The following is a 21243-nucleotide window of genomic DNA, read 5'->3' as shown; positions in this document are numbered from 1 at the left end:
GTCAGTATGGGGGTGCCATGGCCACCGCATGGCCAGCACGCTTGTACCCTTTAATTTATTTCCAATTGCTTAGCGATAAATCACTTTTTATTTATTTTTCTCCACAACAGTTTATCGATGTGTCACTTAGTCGATGTCTTCCCTACTGTAACCATCGCCCCTGCTTTTGTGTGGCTTCTACTATATGCCTTGTTAGCAATATATCACTTATGATTTTATTTGTAAAAGAAAATTTGGGGCAGCAAGGACCCAGAAACAGGAAAGAAAATGAATTGATTTACAGGAGATGGCACGTGTAGGCTACAGAACTGATAAAAATAGCAAGAAATGCACTGATTTAAGTGACAGCTGTGTGAACAGGCCCAGCAGTTCATATACCACATGGCTATACATATAAATAGATCAATATTTTTAAAAGGAGGAAAAAGAAATCATTCAAATGGTCTATATGTGATTAGATCTTAAGTCTGATCAGCCACTATGTTATTTTTTAAAAAAACTGCACATTTCCAGTTCCCGTCATCCAAATGTCTTGAGAGGTTATGTGGGGAAGTTGTTGGACACCATGGACTGTGTGTGTTGTATCTGATTTCCTAAAATCACAGCCACCAGGATGACTTTATCAATGGCCGAAATTTGGAGAAATTGGAATTCTCTCCCACACACAAGTTTTGCAGCCCCCAGTGGCTTTCCCTGATTTATGGGAATCCCAGGACCTTTTAAGGGAAGAACTGAGGAAATGCTCTATTTCTTTAAAAAAAAAAACACCATAGACAATAACATCGTCAACCTTACGTAGACTACCTGATGTGAGCAGGGTTTCAGCCATTGTTCACTTATTTTAATGTTTCAGCTATCCAATATACCCCATATTGCATTCAAGTCCAAAATGTAAGCGCTTTTTGCTGGGCCACACAAGTGAGCATTATTTTAAAAAGTCATGCTAGAGGAGACCAATGGACAATCTCATTCAAATATTTGTTCCCACGGCCTACCCGGGGACAATGCAGATCACCAAGCAGGACGTAGCAAGTTTAGCCCCAAATCGTATTTTCGTAATGTGGTCTCAAGGAAGGGCGCCCTGTATTCATGGTGTATACGTGCCCTGTGCATGGAACGATCGATCGCTTCACAGAAAAGCTAACAAACACTTTCTTTAACTGATAAGTTATATTTTCATAGATTATTTTTTTTAAAAAATCAAATATTTAAAATACATATTTAAGCATCCATTTTAAAAATAGGCACAGTTTGTGGGAGAAGGATCAGCTGCAGGCCTCTTTCTACCAAGCCAGTGCAAGCAAACGCATTCCCACAGGCCAGCTAAAGGGGTCTCAGAGTCACACGGGGTGTCCGCAGAAGGAGGAACACCTTCCCCAAATCTCTCAGTGGCTGAGGTCATGTGGAGGCAGCCTCGGCACTTCTGAAAAAAGCAGGAAGCTGAATATCTATTTCAAGAGGATTCCCAAGACCACCTCAGTTTCACCGGCACACAAGGATGGGACATACGCCGTTAAAATCTGCTCGTATTCGGCTCTCCTTAAAAAAAACATAAAGCCTCCAGGCGTTATTCTTGGAAGAAACAAAAAATGATCGAGGTTCTGTAATCTTCTCTTCAAAGGAGCCACTAAAATCCAAGCCATGAAATTATCAAACGATGTCCTTGGAAAGTCACGCGGTATCCCATGTGCCTTTTCAATTCCATGGATGCTCTGATTTGCAGCTTCCTGGAGGAGCATGCTTGCGGGGGGGAAAGAAGTCTTCCAACCAGATGGACAACAGGGCTTGGTAGACCAGATTCTTAGACGACCGTAGGCATTTTGTCATCTACTGAAAAGATTAAACATTGCACTTTTTTAAAAAAGAAAAATCTAGAGTGAGTACAGCAAATAAGAAAAACGTCTTCCCAAAACAGAGATGGGCAAACGTCAAAAATCAATAGAAGATCTGTGGTTCCTTATTTATTTTAGAAATACACACAGAGCTTAACAAAGGGAATTTTCTCAAATTTAACTTAAAATAAATATTCACGTACAGGGAACCATACAACGTAAAATGATTCTACAATCTACTGTGTCACACATATATCTAGAAGAGTATAACCCACAGTATTGTGATCAGCAGTGGGGAAATCTGGTCTGTACTTAGCAGTCTTAGCCTGTGGCGGCAAAAACAATAAGAAATCTTGTGGCCCCAGATGGACATATAACTTGCACTTTAGTGAATTCACAGTTTGGTTCACCCGATTTCCCTACGACATGGGTTTTAACTAAGAACAATCCATCCTGCCCCTTTTGCAAGCTGCATTCCGGGAGCCTTTCTGGTCATCCTGTTCTGCAGTCTGTATGTTAGCTTAATTTGTTCCCAAATAGAAGTGTGGGTGGCGTTGTCTTTGACAACAGCCCTGTGATGTACGCAGTACGTTGTGACAATAGAAAGTCTAGTGGTAAAATAAACCGTTTGTCCATTTTTCTCTTCTTACAGTTAAAAAGAAACCTCTCCTAAGTGACATAGCATCCTTTCAGATATAAGGAAGCATCCATGCTAGGTTGATGTATTGCTGTAGCGCTATGCCGCTTATTAAACTGAACTAAAAAGGGAAGTCAATGCAGCCCAGAGAATGACTGCTGTGTCATGGGGGGGGGGAATTGGAGTGGTCTGAAGTGTTGCCTGGATCCTTGTCACATGAGAAGATCTCCAGTGTAAATGGAAGGATCTATCAAGTGCAAGATCAATTTTAAGATAAGAGCCTTTTAAACACAACTCAGATTGCTCCAGACCTTTTCTCCTGCCTAGTTGTATTTGACACAAGGTTTAATCCACTGGCATTAAAGTGGCCTACAGTCTATGAATGCTTAAGCCAAATAAAAGATGCTAGTTCCTACGGTGGTGCAAGACCAAGTTTCTCTCTCAGGTGCATGGCTGCGTGAGCGAGCATGATGCCACACACCCCTCCCTGCGGTGTCCCTCCTCCTTTATGTGCCACAGCAATCGCTTGCAGCTCCTTTGATTCTGGTCACGAAAGGACCCCACACAGTGGGGGTGGCGGTGTTGCACATGAGGGGGGAGCTGATTTCATTCTAGTCTCTTTTGCTGATTATATGGGAATGGATGGTGTGAATCCATCACAAACGCACAATCTTAACAAAGAGGTTAAGACTCACCTGCTTTAAATATACTGTACAAGCTACCTGTACCTTCAAGGCTTGTACTGCTGTCAACTATAAAACGATATCTGCCTACTGCTTTCCACCTGAAACGAAAGATTATATATACTACTCAAAAATCCATTAAGCTTATTATCATCTCTCTACCATCCATCTTACCTACACGGAGTGTAGTCATACTGGCCCAATTTACAAGGTTGTTGTACAGATTGTGGAAAATGTCTATGAAAAGCAGTCGGAGCGGGACAGAAATGCGAAAGCATTTCCTGTAATAGCAAACGCAAATCTTTTAGTGCAAAACAGGATAAAGATGCTAAATAAAGCCCCTGAGACAGCGGAGGTGAAGCACTGAGATGCTCAGACAGACCTGAGGCAGAACAAAGAATAAAAGTTTTTTTAGAAAATATGTCAGAGCTGAACATTTTCCTCCCACAAATCTCAGCCCATGAGAACTGAGCATGCCCAGTGCCCTTCTGGGGCCACAGGAAGTTGAGTGCCTGTTAGGGATGGGCATGAACCAGTTTGTCCCGATTCGTCCCAGTTCGCCAAGGGTGCTGATGCTCCCCTGCCCTGCCTCCTCAGGCAATCAGCCCCTCACTAGGCCCATCTTGCTTGCTTTTCCCACCTCCTTAACTGATCTCCCAGTCACAGGCAACAGCACAGACTTCTCTGCCCCGCCCTTTCGTCTGAGTGGCAGATCAGCCAAGGGGGCGGGGACAGTGAAGCCTGAGCTCCTGCCTGTGGCTGGCAGATCCGTTGAGGTCGGAAAGACAAGCAACCTGGGTGTGGCGAGGGGTTGATTGAGCCGGAGGAGGTGTGGGAGGGGAGCAGCAGCAGCACCTGTACTGCCACCTTGATGAACTGGGAAGAACTGGGAAGAACCGGTTCATGCCCATATCTAGTGTCTGTGTGTGTGATTCTAGGTCTTCACATCAGGCTTGACAATGGGTTATCCTGATATAGGATTAAGCTATTTGTTTTGGGGTGGGAACTAGTGATGAGGATATCCATATACATATACGAATATCCCTCCTTCACAGGTGATGTTAACGAGGGTCCAGCCTAATGGGGCCGGACGGTCCAGTCACTGATCTGCCACGGACGGTGTGATTCTACCCATGGCTCTGCAGGGCCCAATCCGCTCGCCACTCTTCAACCTTGCAGTGAGGCTTGTCCTCCCGCCTACTGCCAGGAGTGGCGGTTATGAATATCCCCCATCTCCAGAGGGATCGTATGCAGATCACAGCATAATGTGTGTTCTGTGTATTGAATCAGCAGAAGGGGGCCACAGGAAAAAACGAATAAAAGAGAGACAAGGGAACTGGCAGAAGGGCTGCTTCCTCCCTCTGCATGCACCACCACCACCCTCTTTTCTCTCCATTTTCCGTTCCTGTGTCCCGAGAGGTGTGCATTTCTGACTGCGCCCTAGATGCGCAATCTGGCATGGTGGCAGCACAATTATTTTTCATGCCTTGGCTTTGGAACCCCAAAGAGGAAGGGAAATGGGCTCCTCCCCACCCCCATTTTGTGGCAGGGTGGAGGGGCACAGAAATTAATTTCTACCGTCTATCCTTCCATCAGCCCACTGTTATTAGACTAGAGGTGAGGGACGTAAATGGAGTGCCTTATCAAAAAGCCACCTGAGGTGTTTACGACTGAAAGAAGAGGTGAACCAGAGTCTGCATTATCCACAACGAAGGGTCGAACAGGCTCCTCACCCGAATCCTATTGACAAATTGGAATTTAAGCACTCTGCAACCGGAGTGCTCAGGGTTTGCTACAGCAATGTCCGACTTGCTGTTATGCAGGCTGGGCATGGCCTGTAAAAAAAGAGTGTGTGTGTGGGGGGGAATGTCCATTTGCACGAGGGCTTAAGACAGTGATTCCCAAACTTGGGTCACCCTGGCGTTCTTGGACTGCAAGTCCTAGCAATCCTGGCCAGTGCAGCTGGTGGTGAAGGCTTCTGGGAGTTGTAGTCCAAGAACCTCTGGGTCGCCCAAGATTGGGATCCACTGGGTTAATGGATCTCCCCCTTCCACAAGCACTGGAGGAAAAAAGAACCATTGATGGAACATACGGCTTCACGCATGGTTAGGAAGCAGAAGGACTCTGAAACGTATGCTTAGTAGATTTTTAGAAGAGGTGCTACCTGAAGTAGTGGGGGAAAAAAACTGTTCAGCATAGCACTTGCTTTTGTCCACCTGCAGGCATCCTTCAGTCTCGAGAGACTATGTTAACGTGCTTTGTATGGAGGACATGGAACAGCATCTAGTGCGGCTGAGAAGGCCAATTCGAGAGTGACCATCCCTTCCGCACTGAAGACCAACACAGTCTGTCCCCTGTCCAGCTCCCTGGTTTTGCTTCGATGCAGTATGCGAAGCTGGAGTGTCCTCTCCAGGGCACGAAGCCTAGGTAAAATAATATGGAGGATAGGCTGTTACCCAAGCAGCAAATCCCCCCTCTCCACATCACTGAAATTGCCCAATTGAAAGGCAAGAGCCGATACAACTGGTTCCAGTGACATCACAGGAGTTGCCAGAGCGAAACGAACTGCCTCTGGGACTCCGGCTCCGGATTTTGCCTTGAGGTTGACTCCTGAAGCCTTTCAATCAGTGGATATAGCCACAAGGCAGTGGAGGTTTGGAATCGGAGTTTTCCTTCTTCTAGATGGGCTGCCTTCCAAGGCTGATGAGCCCCACCTACACCTATGTATCTTGCATTTAGCGTGCCTACTGATGGTCACTCTTGAATTGTCCTTCTCAGCCACACTAGGTGCTGTTCCAAGTCCTCCATACAGAGCACGTGACCATAGTCTCTCAAGACTGAAGGATGCCTAATCTGATTTGAGGGTAAACATGGGCAAATTTTGAATGTGTGGCTGATGAGACACACACACCTCTGAGGAAATCTCTCTGGGAGAAGGAAAACAGGCTAATCACTGGGAATACACATTTTCTTTAACATTTGTTTGAGCCTTTATCACAGTCCTAGTTAAATGGGACGTCTTTAGAAGGTCCTTGTCTCTCACGTGACCCCAAAGGACAATGAACATAGGAAGCTTCTAGTAAGGACCACGTCAGATATGGAAAGTTAGTAGGAAAAGGTTAGAAGTTCAATCAACAGCAAGGGAGCACAACAGAAGAGTTGCCCGAGTTTTCTCATGGCCCATTAAAAGAGTGCAATTTACCAGAAAATACCAAAGATGACACTGATGAAAAGAATTGACACCGTGCTGGTTATGATCCACATCGTCTTGTACTCTTGGGGTGTCTGTAACGAAAGAGCAGATCACTATTTCCCAAGATGAAAGGAGGGTAGGGCCATGCTGCAGAAGACTCAACAACCAGAAGGAGAGACAATTTAGTCCGTTTCATGTGTATTGTGTTATACGCCTGACTGGTGGTAGAACCGGAAACTTTATGGAAGGAAAAGGAGCACATCTTGACCATGACGGTATGGCCCTTGCTCATTCACACCTCTGGTGCTGATAATACAGACACGGCTCGAAAAAGGTTTGAGACCACTAACCCTAATTGTCTGTGGAGGGATCAGGGGAAGTGAAAGTATATTTTTTTTTATATTGCTCCTCTCTCCCTCTGTTGGCACTATTCCATTTTCTCCCTTGCCCCCCTCCCGCTTCCCTTCTCTCGTTCCTCCTCCTCTTTCTCTCTCCTCCTTCAGAAGCTGAAACCACGATAGCAGAGACTGCTGGGGGCCGCTCTTTCCCAGCTAACGAGCATGCCAAAAAAAATGACAGAAGGCCCTACCGCTGGGCCAGAAAGTTGCATGGCAACTCTTAAGGGGGAAAGGTGGATGGTTCTAAACATTTGAGGTCGAGGTCTTCCCCCCCACCCCCAAATCCAAAACATGCCATCAGTGAATCCAAATACCCTATCTATATGCCAGTGTGGACAGTCCCATAGCCTCTCCCTTGAAGTCCCTTTCTTCTACAAAAAGGCACTTTAAAGTCAGCAACAGAGTGTCGTGGGAGGCTGAAGGGGTTCTCCTACTGCTTTTGGAAGAGATCTCTTTTCGAGCTTTTCATGGATAAATAAATAACAAAATAAATAAATAACTTCTATAGTTATTATGAGGCTGCGTTGTCAAGTCATTTTACAACTTACGGCTACTGTCTCAGGGGGGTTTCAAGTTACAAGCATTCAGAAAAGCTTTCATTCCCCTCCTTCCAACTTCAAAGTTGGAACAGAGGCTTGAAAAGTGTCAGCCGAATAGAATATGAAACTTCTGCTCGGGCATTCAGAGAATCATTCTCCCCCCCCCCTTTTTTTTTGGTAATTGTTTCTGGCGAATGTCTGACCATCTGGGTTTGTCTTTGCCCAAAAGCTCACCAGGAGCCTATATTAGCGTTGTGATGTGCCTGAGAAGAGTGCTTTGCACATGAATGAAAAAAGTACAGTGGTGCCCCGCTTGATGAAGATAATCCGTTCCATTAAAATCGCTGTTAAGCGATATCGTCGTCAAGCGAAAGGGAAAAAAACCACTGAAATGCATTGAAAACCTGTTCAATGCGTTCCAGTGGGCGAAATACCCATCGTCCAGTGAAGTTCCTTCATAGGGGAAGCCATTTTTGGTTGCTGTCTTCCGGAAATAGGTCCGGAAAATAGCAGGCGGCCATTTTGAAACCCAACAATCAGCTGTTTTTGATCATAATGCGAACAATTGGTTCCCGAAGCAGGGAACCAATTGTCGCAAAATGGATTTTCCCCATTAGTCATCGTTTTGTGATCGCAATAGCAATCGCAAAAACCTCATCATGAAGCGATTTCGTCGTGGAGCGGGGTAATCGTCAAGCGGGCCACCACTGTATGGGAAAGCCATGGGACAGCGACAGACCACTTGCTTCGTGTGCAGACCATCCTGGGCTCAACTCTCAATATGTCTGGACAGGACTAGGAGACATCCTGCCTCAGATCTTGGAGAACAGCTGACGGCCAGCATCACCAGTACAAGACCAGAGGGAGTGGTGGTCTTCTTGATATTCGCCCTGTGGTCTCCAGTTCCTGTTTATAGGAGTGGCAACCCCATGTGGTGATAGGCGGCTTCTCACTACTCACCATGAGGAAGTAAGGTTCTTCAATGCTCCCCAAGGTGTGCACAGCATTGGTCGTTACGGAATGAGCGCCGTAGCACCAGACCAAAGAAAACAGCCATGGTTCACTGACCACCCAGAGGTTGATGGTGATGTTGGCTTCTGCATATTTCCTTTGAGGCAAGCACACAAGGCATGCTCTTTAGGTCATTCATAAGGGTGCTGCAAAAATGTCCCACCAAATATTCCCTCCTAAAAATCAAGTCTACATTTTTGGGGGGCCGGGGGGTGGAGGGGGCGGCAGGAAGAGGCCAATTGCTTTTGCCAGTCTAACCTACCGAATATCGATTTCGGGCAGTTTTCGGTAATCCAAGTTGAGTTTCACAATGTTCATCTCCTTGAGCGACTGAATCGACTGGGCCGAGCTTCCAGTCTGCTGGAACTTAGGAGCCTTTCGCAGAATCATGTTCCGGTTTGGATTGTACAGCCAGAGGACCTGTGTTTGTAGAAGGCCAATGTTCTGGTTTACCATGTTTTTCACTCTGTCTTTCAAGAAAAAAGTTTTCAGTGTGGTCCATGATAAACCTTTGATAAATGATGATTAAAAAGAAGACGGAAAGCACTGAAACAAGATTAAAAAGTAGCTTCCTAAGTACTCGATGGACTGTTGTGAATACTCAACAAAAATGCACTTGATTTGGTACCTAAAAGGTACCAAATTTGATGCCCTTCCAATGAATAGCAGGAGAAAATTCTGCAGCTGAGATGCCATCACGAAAAGGGGGATACTCCTGGAGTCTCAAAAAATCAGATAAAGACTTTACCCAGATTTAGTAATCTCAGCATTGTTCCATTGCAACCTCTTGAGCTCAGAGAAAAAGAAACACCTTTATCAAACTTATTTTCACGGCCATTCAGTACTGCTACTTTCCCCCTTCTTCTTGTGTTTTTATAGCTTTGCCACCTACTTTCCCCCCACTCTGTTTATTTTCGCTTCAAGAAATCCCCAAACCAAGAAGAATCATAGTCATGATGATGCCGTGACGTTTTGTAGCCAGCTCACAATGGATGTCACCATTGGCTGGGAGTGTCCGAGACAGAAATCAGAAATAATGCAGAATTGTGTTGTGAACATTTCCTCCACGGCTTCACAATTGTCCCGGGAAAACGCTATGGCCTGTTTTGATTCTGAAAGGTTATTTTGATGAACTTGAACTTTAGCATAGCAAGCTGCAACTAAAGTGCGCCCATTTCAATCATCTTACTACTAGAGATGGGCATGAACTTCAGTTTGGAGGTTCATGCTGGTTCGTATGCACAGCACCACAAGTGCTGCGCATTCCCTCCCGCCTGCCTGCCTCCCCAGCCAAGAAACCACTCACCAGTTGGAGCGTGCTCCTCTCCTCCTCCTCTTCGACTGTTCAACCAGTCCCTGGCAGGAGAACCGGTTTGCTTGTCCTGCGTCTTTGTCTGAGTAGGTGATCAACCAAGGAGGTAGGATTGGCAACCCCATGTGTTCCTGCCGGGGACTGGTGGAACAGTCAAAGAGGAGGAGGAGGAGGAGGAGGAGGAGGAGAGGAGCACACGCTGGCTGGTAGAGCGGGGTATCCAGCCTGGGAGGTGGTGAAAAGGAACACATGTTGTAGAGGTTTTGTAACTTTCCTTACATAATGTCTCTTGTTACAGTCCGTAACAATTATTTTTTAACCGTTTTTGGGTTGTGGAACCCATTGAGAATAATGAGATCTATGGATCTCCTCCTTTGAAAAAATGCATATGGATACATACACACATGCTGTCAATGGGAAATTATTAGCTTGGTGACTATGGCAACAGTACATTATTTAACCCACGCTGTATATGGCTTGCCATCCTCCATTTGTTTTCATTGAAAAAAAAATACCATAATCACATGATCTGACGAAAGGGAAAGTCTTTTCAGAGCTTCCAAAGGAAGAGGAAGGAAACGGAACCTAAAATCGCCTATCTTTTGAGCGCCATTCACAGCTGGCCCCTCCGGGGTCCATGAATGGCACATTAAGAACCACTCATCTATAAAATGAATGCAAGGTGATAAATGGTTATAAAGCCATCCATTCCTTGTTAAAAGGAAGAGTGGAAATCCTAACCCTTAAAAATCCTACAGGAGGAGTGGAGTTGAGATGAAAGAATCCCTCGTACCAAGTCAGGTCTAATCCTTGCTTCATCTTGAATCACTTGTAACAGCCTGTCAAGATAATTATTCCGGTAAGGATGGTATTTCGGAGGGCGGTAAAGATCAAAGATGATGTATTTATTTTCCTTGTTGGCAAGCTTCAAGAAATCGCTGAACTTGAAAATTTTCTGCCTCCTCGCCCATTTTCGATCGTCAGGTGAGAGCGGGGGCATACCAAAGAACGGCCTTTTCTATTTGAAAAAAAGGGGAAAGAGGAAAGAATCATGGCATTTTTTTCAGTCAAAATCAATCTTTTGATAAGGCGCTTGAGATGAAAAGGATACGGAATCAAGAGTGCAACTACACAATGAGAAAAATGCACATAGATCCGCTGTGAAGTCACACCAGGAAAGTTGAGTTTCCCTGGGTTTCTTTGCTTCACTCCACCACTCAGGAGTCAGCAGAGGAAAGGAGGAAACTGGGCCTTAAAAGCCTTGTTTGCAGCTTGTTATGGAAGCTCTGCTCTGCTCTGATTTGTCCAGATTTTCAGGAGGCACGGTTAGATCAGAGCTTTAACCAGGAATGTTGGCAAGCCTTTGGGTCTGAGCCCGAAGTCTGGGTCATCGGGGGGAAAAACGAGTCCCAAGTTGAGTCACCAGTACGACTTAAGTCCACCTTGACAGCAAGTCTCACAGCTCAAGTCCTCATCCCTGGCTTTAACAAGCTGGAAATAAAGCAGATTCATAATTTCCTCCTCTCTCTGCCAATTCCTCACTGTTTTTCCCCCTTTGGTTACCTAGCTGCTGTAGTGCTAGATTAACCAGCCTTTAAAAGGGTAAAAAAAAGGGTAAAAGAGAAACAGAAATGGAAGGGAAGCGGAAAGCAGATCCAGACACCAGATTCGGGAAGGAGAGGATTCAAACAGCAGGCAGTTTCCCTGCTGCCCTGCCTTTTTCATTGCTACTCTATCAGGGTGGAATAGTTTCAAATACAACAGCTACAACATCTCCCCACACGGCCTCAAGCAATCCCACCATCTGAACCGACGCAAATGCATTCAGTTCCCCCCAAAAAGTAGAAGCTCCTGTGGCAAAGGGGAAAGATTATGGATGAGGCGGTCCTAGGACCAGATAGGCGGAGTATAAATAAAATAAAATAAAATAAAATAAAATTAAATTAAATAAAATAAAATAAAATTAAATAATTAAATGAATGAATGAATGAATGAATGAATGAATGAATGAATGAATGAATGAATAAATAAATAAATAAATAAATAAATAAATAAATAAATAAATAAATAAATAAATGAGGAGGGGAAAACTCCAGGCTGATTCACAGACTGATTCATATTCATATAGTGAAATGAAAATGATGTAGATCCGACCATCCCATTCACAGGACATATGTTTCCCATATTGTCCTTCAGTATGTCACACCCAAAGCAGTGGTCCCCAACCTTGGGCTTCCAGAGGTTCTTGGACTTCAACTCCCAGAAATCCTGGCCAGCAGGGTTTTGGTGAAGGCTTCTGGGAGTTGTAGTTCAAAAACATCTGGAGGTCCAAGGTTGGGGGACCACTGCCCTAAGGCACAAGCTTAGGCACAAAATTCACAACAAAAGTCCTCCAAATGCATTCTATTTTTAAAATCTACGTTACAGACGACTTCTCCTCAAAAGACTGATATGACATCTCCTTCATCATTTTTTCAACAGAAGTGTTACAAAACATGGATGTTTTGTACCTCAGAAGGGTTGATAAAACAAACAGCAGAACACAAAGATTAAGGACAGAAGGAACTCTGTGTTTGTGTGTATATGTGTGTGTTTTGCTGGAAGGAGTTTTCTTTGACCTGACATACTGTAAGTAAATAAGATTTGGCGGGCCCATAATTTGTATGAATTAATAGATCTAGAGAAGGGGCAAATATTTGCAAGGTTACAGCAATGTATTATTTTGCTTCGTTGTTCGAAAGCCACTTGAAAGTTGTAGATTTGGAAAGAAGGGAGGTATCTCTCTGGAGTTCCAGACAACATACCTCAAAGAACCAGTTTCCAGAATTCAGCTTCTCGAGGTATTCCCACGGAAACATGGCAGCCTCTTCAGTCAGATATGCAGGATACAAATCTTCAACGTTGGTGGTTCTTTTTAAAGTCTTGTCGTGCATAAGAAAGGGGACGCCATCAAAGCTGCCAAACGGAAGAGCAACAACTTTACAAAGTTGCTCAGAATTCCTCATTAAACTTGGACAGGCCTTCTCGGATCTTATAACAACATGATAAATAGTACCTCAATATCTTTACATCTAACCTACCGCCATGTTTTTATTCTTACTTTAGTTTATTTTCATTTTATTTTATCCCATGATGTTTCACGGTGTACTTTATTGTTACTTCTTTTGCATTCCTTACATTTTATTTGGTAACGGTCGCATACTTTCGTTTATTCTGTCATTGTTATTGTTCACCTTGTTGTAATCCCCCCAGAGTCGCCTTGGCTGCCAGATGGGTGGTACAAAAATCGAATAAGTAAGTAAGGTTGTGTGTGTGTCTGACCATACAACTAGATGTTTACCCAAACATATGGTCAACACCTTGTTCGTTGTTGTTCAGTTGTTTAGTCATGTCCGACTCTTCGTAACACCTTGTTAATGACTGGTAATTTGCCACCATAACATGCACAGTTTTCATTATGGAAATGTACGGGACCAAAATGATTCTGGCAACTCTGAATCCCAGTTCTCTGGGTGGTTTAAAAAACATGTGCACTGTAATTTATAGGATTCTTTTTAAAATAAACAGCATTAGGAAAAAACAACAACTGTAACTGTAATAATAATAATAAAAAACCCCAGAGTGTTTTTTTATATCTGAAAAGACTGAGATTTTTTTTTTAAAAGGCCAGACAAGCTCGTTTGAGTTAGGAATCACACTGTGAATTGGGTCTCCTCTGAACACAATGTAGCCATTCAGATGTGAACTCACAAGGAGTAAATTAGAAGTCATCGGGCTGAACTTCCCCTTGACTCCTTCCACTAAGGGGATCAAGTGGGGGGGGGGGGCAAAATGAAGATATTACTCTTGCTGTTCCTCTCGGTGGGTGCTGGTTATCAGAGATGCCGGTAAAGATAAAGAATCTAAGCATTTTCCACCTAGCTTGCCCTTATCCACACACTGCCTTTGAGATTGTGATGAAATTGCTAAATAATATGAGAAATGCTCTGGGACTGGGATGGTCAGATTTGTATTTTTTCCCCTTTACTACACGGTGTACAAGTCAATATGAGTCAGCCTGGAGTTTCTTCTTAATCCATACTTTTTCCCCTCTGCCATTGGGGGCTTTTCCCTTTTTTTGGAAATTGAATGCATTTGCATCTGTTCAAGCTGTGCAGTCACTTGAGTCGATGCAGCTTCCGTCTGGTACTCCCAGCTTCCTAGTTCTAGGTGGGAAGAGAAAAGGCAACGGAGCAATTGTGGAGGTGCCAGTTTCCCTCAATTGAGCATCCCTTGTCTCCAAACTATTTATTTGTTTGTTTAAAGGCTTAGTGACAACACGGATACATCTAGAAGAGACCCCCCCAAAAATAAAGCAAAGCAAAGCAAAGCGTGCTGCTTATATACCACCCCATAGCGCTTCAAGCACTCTCTGGGCGGTTTACAAGTTAATTACGCAGGCAACACATTGCCCCCCCCCCCCAGTGAGCTGGGTACTCATTTTACCGACCTCGGGAGGATAGAAGGCTGAGTCTACCTTGAGCCGGCTACCTGGGATTGAACCCCAGGTCGTGAGCACAGTTTTGGCTGCAGTACAGCGGTTTAACCACTGCGCCACGAGGCTCAGTATAGGAAGAACAGGCAAGCAAGGAAGAAATCATCAGAGAGGAAGAAATTGCCAGCCAGCCCTTGTTCATAGGTTATTAAAGTAACCCTACAGTAGCCATACCCCCTAAAAATCTGGAGGGTTTCAGTACAGCTGCCTTAATAAGGTGCCAATGTGTTGACCGGCAATTTCCTCCCCTCTGTCTACTGACTCCTGTGGGGTTGGCTAAAGTGATTTCACTCAGGAAAACCCAACTTTCCACACGCAAGTTCACAGCAAATCACTGCCTCTTTCCTGCGGCATAGTTGCACCCTGAAACATCATGGTTTCAAGAGACTAGAAAAAATTATATGCAAGCAAAGATTTGGCTTGAAGGATGACTAGCACATCCGTCCTGAGTCCAGGTGCGATGAAGAAAGTTTTGAGAGAAGAAAACCAGGTGATAGCTGGGCAGAAAGTGTAGGAGGTATGGCTGCCTGCCTTGTGGTGAGCACCATGGTGTTTTCGTGCAAAATGGTGGTCTCTTTGGCTCTATACATTCTAGTGGAATAAGGTGAGCTACAGTAGGAAGCGTGGTTTTGCCTTGTTTTACTCTCAGCCCCTCCAAAATCTTAGCTAAAATCTCTCACGAAAGAACCTTTGGCTCGTCCACATTTGAGACAAAGGGTAAGCAAGGAAAAACGTCAACCAATGCTTAAGAGAATAGCTTTAGCTGTCACTGATAGAAAGGCTTACAAAACATTGTGAATAGTTCTAGCTGTACAGAATGCAGATTGGTTATCCCGTAAAATACACATAAAACATTTTAGGATACGACCACACAAACGATGCGTCTCAAGTTGATGCAAACTTCTCTATATTGCATCCTAGCATCTAAATGGTTGCCATAGTTCACATAGAAATATTTAACTATCCGTGGAAGGTGCATTCACACCCTCTCTTCTCCATCATCCTTCTCTACCTTTATTACCACCCTCTTACGCACCTCTTGTGCTGGCATTCAAATCTCTTCGTTTAAACATTTTAACGTGTGATTCATGAAAGCTGAAAACTCTGCAAAACCGTGATGTGTTAAAAAGTACAAAGGGAAACTCTGTATGCTGCTGGGTTTTTTTCTGTCATATCTATATATATATATATATATTTTAAAAAACCCTATATTTTCACTGTTTGGTCAGCAGAAGGTTCTTACCTGATTGTGACATCGGTCTCAAAACCAGACGCACCATACTCAACGGTTTTAAGAAAGGACATTTCTGTATTTTCAGGAGCCACCTATTGTGAAAAAAGATAGAGAGGGCATAATGGTTTGACAAAAATCCTGATGTCTGAGCTAAATTACATGTGTGATTGCTTGCACCTCTCTCTCTCTCTCTATCTATCTCTATCTCTCTGTTAATGTTAGATAGCAAATATGGAACTGGTTGATCAAGATTACACCCACAATACCTGGAGAAGGGGGCGCAAACCCTTTTCTCCCTTGCTGTCTAAATATCACCACAATAACATCCAACACAGTAGAGAGGGCACAGTTTGTGGTGTGGGTTCCTTGGGACCTGGATATGGGCATCCTTCAGTCTCGAGAGACTATGGTAATGCCCTCTGAATGGAGGACTTGGAACAGCGTCTAGTGTGGCTGAGAAGGCCAATTCGAGAGTGACAATCCCTTCCCCACTGAAGACAGTCTGTCCCCTGTCCAGCTCCCTGATTTGGCTGGTTTGGGGACTGCCTCTTGGCCTCGGCTTGCTGGACAAGGGTCTCTTCAAATTGGGAGAGGCCATGATGCACTGCCTGCCTCCAGGCTGAATGCTCAGAGGTCAGGGCTTCCCATCTGTTGAGGTCCATTCCTGAGGCCTTCAGATCCCACTTGTATGGCAACTGTGGTCTCCCTCTGAGGCGATTTCCCTGCAATAATTCTCCACACAGGAGATCTTTTGGAATCTGACCATCAGCCATTCTCACGACATGGGACCGAGCCATAAGAGATAAGGAATTGTGCCCAGTCCTGGTGGGAACTTCTATCACTCCATTTAAAAAAATGGTCAAGACTTCCCAACCGTGGGTCTCCACATGTTCTGGGACTACAACTCCCAGAAATCCTGGCCAGCCCAGCTAGAGGTGAAAGCTTTAGTCCAAGAACATCAGGGGACCCAAGTTTTAGTCCAAGAACATCAGGGACCCAAGGGACAGAACGACACAAAAATCCAGACACATGCAATGTCATCCCATATCTGACACATAAGCCATATCTGGTACAAATATTATGGGCCATATTTATTTATATTTATTTATTTATTGGACTTATATACCGCCCCATAGCGCTACAAGCACTCTCCGGGCGGTTTACAATTTTTAATTATACAGGCTACACATTGCCCCCCCCCCAGCAAGCTGGGTACTCATTTTACCGACCTCAGAAGGATGGAAGGCTGAGTCAACCTTGAGCCGGCTACCTGGGATTTGAACCCCAGGTCGTGAGCACAGTTTTAGCTGCAATACAGCATTTTAACCACTGCGCCACGAGGCTCTGGCACATAAAAGTATACTCCTCTCGATCCTTGTGTAATACTTAAGAAAGTATGTGGTCTCAAAGGAATAAGAGGATAGCTTTGTTAAAACATGCCTTAAATCAGCTCATAAGTTGCCATGTTTCTAGAGACTAACACAATGATCTTTCTGAAAAAGTCAACTAGAGAAAGAAGCAAAACATGCACATTATCTAGAGGAGAAAGGGCTTTCCTCCTGCAGCTCCACTAGCTTTTAACTCTACTGATCACTGGTGCTCCTCCCTGGCCAGTAAAAGTCACAAGAGGTGTTTTTTTTTTTTTTTGCCCCCCACCCCCCTAAAATACAGAATATGAAAACATTCCTTTGTAGGATTGGAATCCAGGAAGTATTTGGCTGAGGGATTCTGCCAAGGGGAATCCTGGGGGTTCCTTTTTCAAGCTCGGTATAAATATGTTAGTCTGTAAAGAGCCGGAGGATTCTTTGTTGCTTTTGCCGCAGCAAACTAAGAGGAGACAGAAACTGCAACTACATTGACAAAAAATGTGGGAAATACAGAATTGGGATAGTCTGGCTTGCCCAGAGAGTTCCCTCCTGCAATCCATAGTTTTTCCTTCCGCAGGTGGACCATCTACTTTTCCCCACCCCCAGTGGATCCATTCACATTAGTTTAAGCGGTGTGGATGATTGAACCAATGCAGAAAAGTGTATGCTGTGTTTGCTAGCTAGAAACACACGTAAGCTGGGATGGATGGAGCTTTGCAAATAATGACTTTTTTAAAATAACAACGGCTTGGCTTTTGCATTAGGCACCAAGGAAGGAAGGAAGGAAGGAAGGAAGGAAGGAAGGAAGGAAGGAAGGAAGGAAGGAAGGAAGGAAGGAAGGAAGGAAGGAAGGAAGGAAGGAAGGAAGGAAGGAAGGAAGGAAGGAAGGAAGGAAGGAAGGAAGGAATTTTTTTACAGTTTAGTCAGGTAGTTCTCCTGGAACTATGCTTCATGAAGGGCTTTAGAAGCTACATTAACAAGCTGTAAACAAGGCTATTTAGCCAATTTCCTCTGTCCCTGTCTGGTCACAATGCAAGCAGACCTGGATTTCCTGGTGCAGCTTTTCATGAATGAATTTGCATTCATCTTGCCATGTAGTCAAACCGTAATCAGATAGCACAAGGTTGAAGACACTTCCTAGTGCAAGAGTAATCCTCAGCCTTGTCCCCCCTCCCCCTCCAGTTCAACCTACCATTGGCGCTCCCCTGTGGCCAATTAGGGCTGGTTTGGGCCCCAAAGTGCCTTCCTCTCGGATGCAAGGCGAGTACATCCCCATGGGAATGAAGAAAAGAAAGATGAGGATAGCCAGGTAGGGGCTGAGGATCAACATCTGCAAAACTGAATGAGATAAGAGTTGTTAAGTACCTTGCGCTCAGGGAACGACTAGTATGGCATATTAAAATGTGAATTCCAATTAGGAAAAGAAGGATGAGCGTGTATTCAGACTGCATTTCATCTTGCATTTTTGACTGCTTTCGGCACGGCCAGCGTCAATCCATTCTCTGGCAATTACATGGTGTAATGGTAATTGTGAACAGATCCACTATTTTCCATGGTTCTCCACACCTTTTGGCATCGCTGGCTGGGGCTACTGGGTTTTTATTAGAGCAAGTAAGATTGCTCCCTTTTAGGTTGGTTTCCAGCATGTGTGATCACTCGCATCAAATCGCAGCAACGGCAGCAGAGATTTCCTCCAACAATCCAGCGCTATGTCATTTGGGTGATAAGCCAAAGAAAGGACATATTACCAATAAATGGAAAGGGGGAGGGGGAAATCAGCTGCCGCAATGGTATTACAATGTCTTTGTCTTTTTATCTGTCTTTTGTTTTCACCTGATATAATTACATTTTCATCTTGTTTCATCTTTGGACTTTTTCATCATAGGGTTTCATCACTTGGAGGATATTTGGGAGGTCTTTCATTCCTAGGTTCTCCGTATGTCGGTGGTGACTTTACAGCACATCACAACAATTATTAAACCTTAACAAATTATTTCCGAGTCCTGAACTGGAGATATTAGGGGTTGAATCTGGGAATGGCTGAATGCAAAGCAGGGGCTCTGCTATCCACTGAACTGTGGTTGCTATCTCATCACATTCCTGTCAAACCTTTAGCACAGGTTTATGCATACATCCTCCCCTTTACTTAGTTAAGTACGTAGGTAAAGGTAAAGGTAAAGGTTCCCCTTTAGTCCAGTTGTGTCCAACTCTAGGGCGTGGTGCTCACCCCCATCTCCAAGCCACAGAGCCAGCGTTTTGTCCGAAGACAGTTTCCGCGGTCACGTGGCTGGCATGACTAGACACAGAATGCTGTTACCTTCCCACCAAGGTGGTACTTATTTATCTACTTGCATTTGCACGCTTTCGAACTGCTAGGTTGGCAGAAGCTGGGACAAGCGACAGGAGCTCACCCCATCCTGTGGATTCGATCTTACGACTGCTGGTCTTCTGACCCTGCAGCACAGAGGCTTCTGTGGTTTAACCCACAGCACCACCACGTCTCCCTAAGTACATAGGTAGTTACCTTTTTATCCAACCCCATGAAATAGATTAAGCTGAGAAAGAGCAATGGGCCAAAGGTGAGCTCATGAGCTTTATGGCTAAGGGAGAATTTGAATCTGCATCTCTTGTCTCTTAGTCCAGTACTCTCACCACTACCCCATGTTGGGTCTCATTTCTTGCCGAGGAGGTGACCTTAATTTGGGACTTAGCTTTGTAAAATGGCTTAAGAGTCTGACTACGTGGCAGTTGCTCTACCTGCTAATTCATGGTCTTGTTGATAACTAGAGTTTATTGTTACCTCTATTTTCCATCCGGAAGAAATGTAAGGCCACTGGCCAAGCCAGGAGGGTCATGGTGAATATGGCACCCATGTGGAGAAATGGAGCTGTGATCTGTTCAGATACAAAAGGAGCCCATGAAAAGCTTTTTCAAATAAAAAAAAACTAAGATAACTTTAGGTATCAAGTTGAAAGGTACATACAGAAGAGGGGCAGGATTTGTTCTCAGTCCTCCTGGAGTGCAGGGCACGTGGTAATGGGCTCAAGTGACAGCAAACCAGATTTCGGCTGACTATCAGGAAAAACCTCCTAACTGTTAGAGTAGTACAACAATGGAACCAATTGCCTTGGGAGGTGGCGAGCTGCTCTAATGCTGAAGGCATTCAAGAGAAAATGGCACAGCCATCTGTCTAATATAATCCGATCTGGATTCCTGCTCTGAGTTGGACTTAATGGCCTTATATGCTCCTCTCAACCCAATTGCTCTGTGGTTCTATGATTCTAAGTTGTCGGTCTTTGAAAGTTATGACAAAGTTGTCACGGGAGACATATGTATTATAAACATGAATGCATGAGGGTGCCAAGATTTCTGATGACTCCCTCTTTCCATGTGTAAAAGGATTCTCACAAAAGGTACTTTGCTATGTGAGAAAAGTCCTTTATAACATGCTGAGGAATGAAATGCCATAGTTTAGTACAGTACTTACTTTTAATACCAGCATTGTAAGGCTGAGATGTCAAACTAGTTCTATTTGCTCAGATTTGAGCCCCAGCTCCAGTTCCACCAACTGTATTGACCAATTACACATGCAAATTATTTATTTATTTATTTATTTATTTATTTATTTATTTATTTATTTATTTATTAGATTTATACCCCGCCTGTCTAGACAGATAATCTACTCTGGACGGCAATAGGAGCATAATTTGAGTAAATATCTGCTATTTCATTTTTCATTTTCTTTATAACACAAATGATGCCTTTCGGGACAAAGCCCTCCTCTGAAAGTGGCTAAAAGGCATAAGAAGGAACATACTGAGAGAGAAAGCCAGAGGGAACCAGAAAAAAAATGAAGTGAAAAATTTAAATGTAATACATCAACCTCAGTCACCCAGACGGAATGAAACACAACAGAAAGGGTAGACACTGTCATTTGGTTGGAAGCGTGTGTCAATAAATCATTGTATCCTCTCCTCTAAACAACACTGCAGCAAAAATTGGGATAAATACTCCAAACTATCCCAAACACTACACCAGAACACAGACAGAGTTCTAGCTCCCATCTGTTACATACAGCACTGATGTTACCTGTCTGTCATGGGTTTGGAGGGAAAGTTCCATCCTATGGGGAGTGGAAGGCGGGACATCAGGAGGAGGGGCTGTACTGTATATATATGTGGAGCGTGTGTGGAGAAGTTAGGAGAAGCTGGGAGGAAAAGCTGAGAGAAGAAGCTTGAGTGGGAGTCTGTGTGTCAGACAGGGTACTACTGTGTGTCAGTCAGTACCAACCTGATAGGTTCAGGTGTCTGTATGGTTAGTCAGAACTGATAGGTTCAGGGTCTGTGCTTCAAGTTAAGTGTTCTGTGTGAACCAAATTGTCTGTATGTATGATTGAGACTAAGCCACGTTACTGTATCTTATTCACCTGATCATTTTATTTTCCCTGTGTGTTGTTTTAAATAAACCTTATTCCTTTATTTGTTAAAAATCCATCCCTGGTCT

General features: G+C 44.1%; 1 protein-coding gene across 1 annotated transcript in view; it reads right to left on the bottom strand.

The window, feature by feature from the left end:
* Window positions 1–54: 54 nt before the first annotated feature.
* The window catches only part of LOC110088573 (glycerophosphoinositol inositolphosphodiesterase GDPD2), a 32835-nt gene continuing 11646 nt past the window's right edge, over window positions 55–21243 (bottom strand). The window contains exons 6-15 of the mRNA XM_078390212.1: window positions 19541–19634; window positions 17933–18078; window positions 15383–15465; window positions 12410–12560; window positions 10399–10623; window positions 8556–8713; window positions 8243–8390; window positions 6355–6437; window positions 3165–3253; window positions 55–1830 (exon numbers count right to left, since the gene is read on the bottom strand). Of these exons, the coding sequence (XP_078246338.1) occupies window positions 1802–1830; window positions 3165–3253; window positions 6355–6437; window positions 8243–8390; window positions 8556–8713; window positions 10399–10623; window positions 12410–12560; window positions 15383–15465; window positions 17933–18078; window positions 19541–19634 (1206 nt within the window). The 3' untranslated portion in view covers window positions 55–1801. The remainder of the gene's footprint in view (window positions 1831–3164; window positions 3254–6354; window positions 6438–8242; window positions 8391–8555; window positions 8714–10398; window positions 10624–12409; window positions 12561–15382; window positions 15466–17932; window positions 18079–19540; window positions 19635–21243) is intronic.

The sequence above is a fragment of the Pogona vitticeps genome, chromosome 3 (assembly GCF_051106095.1).
Source record: "Pogona vitticeps strain Pit_001003342236 chromosome 3, PviZW2.1, whole genome shotgun sequence".
Classification (NCBI taxonomy): domain Eukaryota; kingdom Metazoa; phylum Chordata; class Lepidosauria; order Squamata; family Agamidae; genus Pogona; species Pogona vitticeps.
The sequence above is the reverse complement of the archived record's forward strand: the minus strand, read 5'-3'. Positions and strand labels throughout refer to the sequence as shown.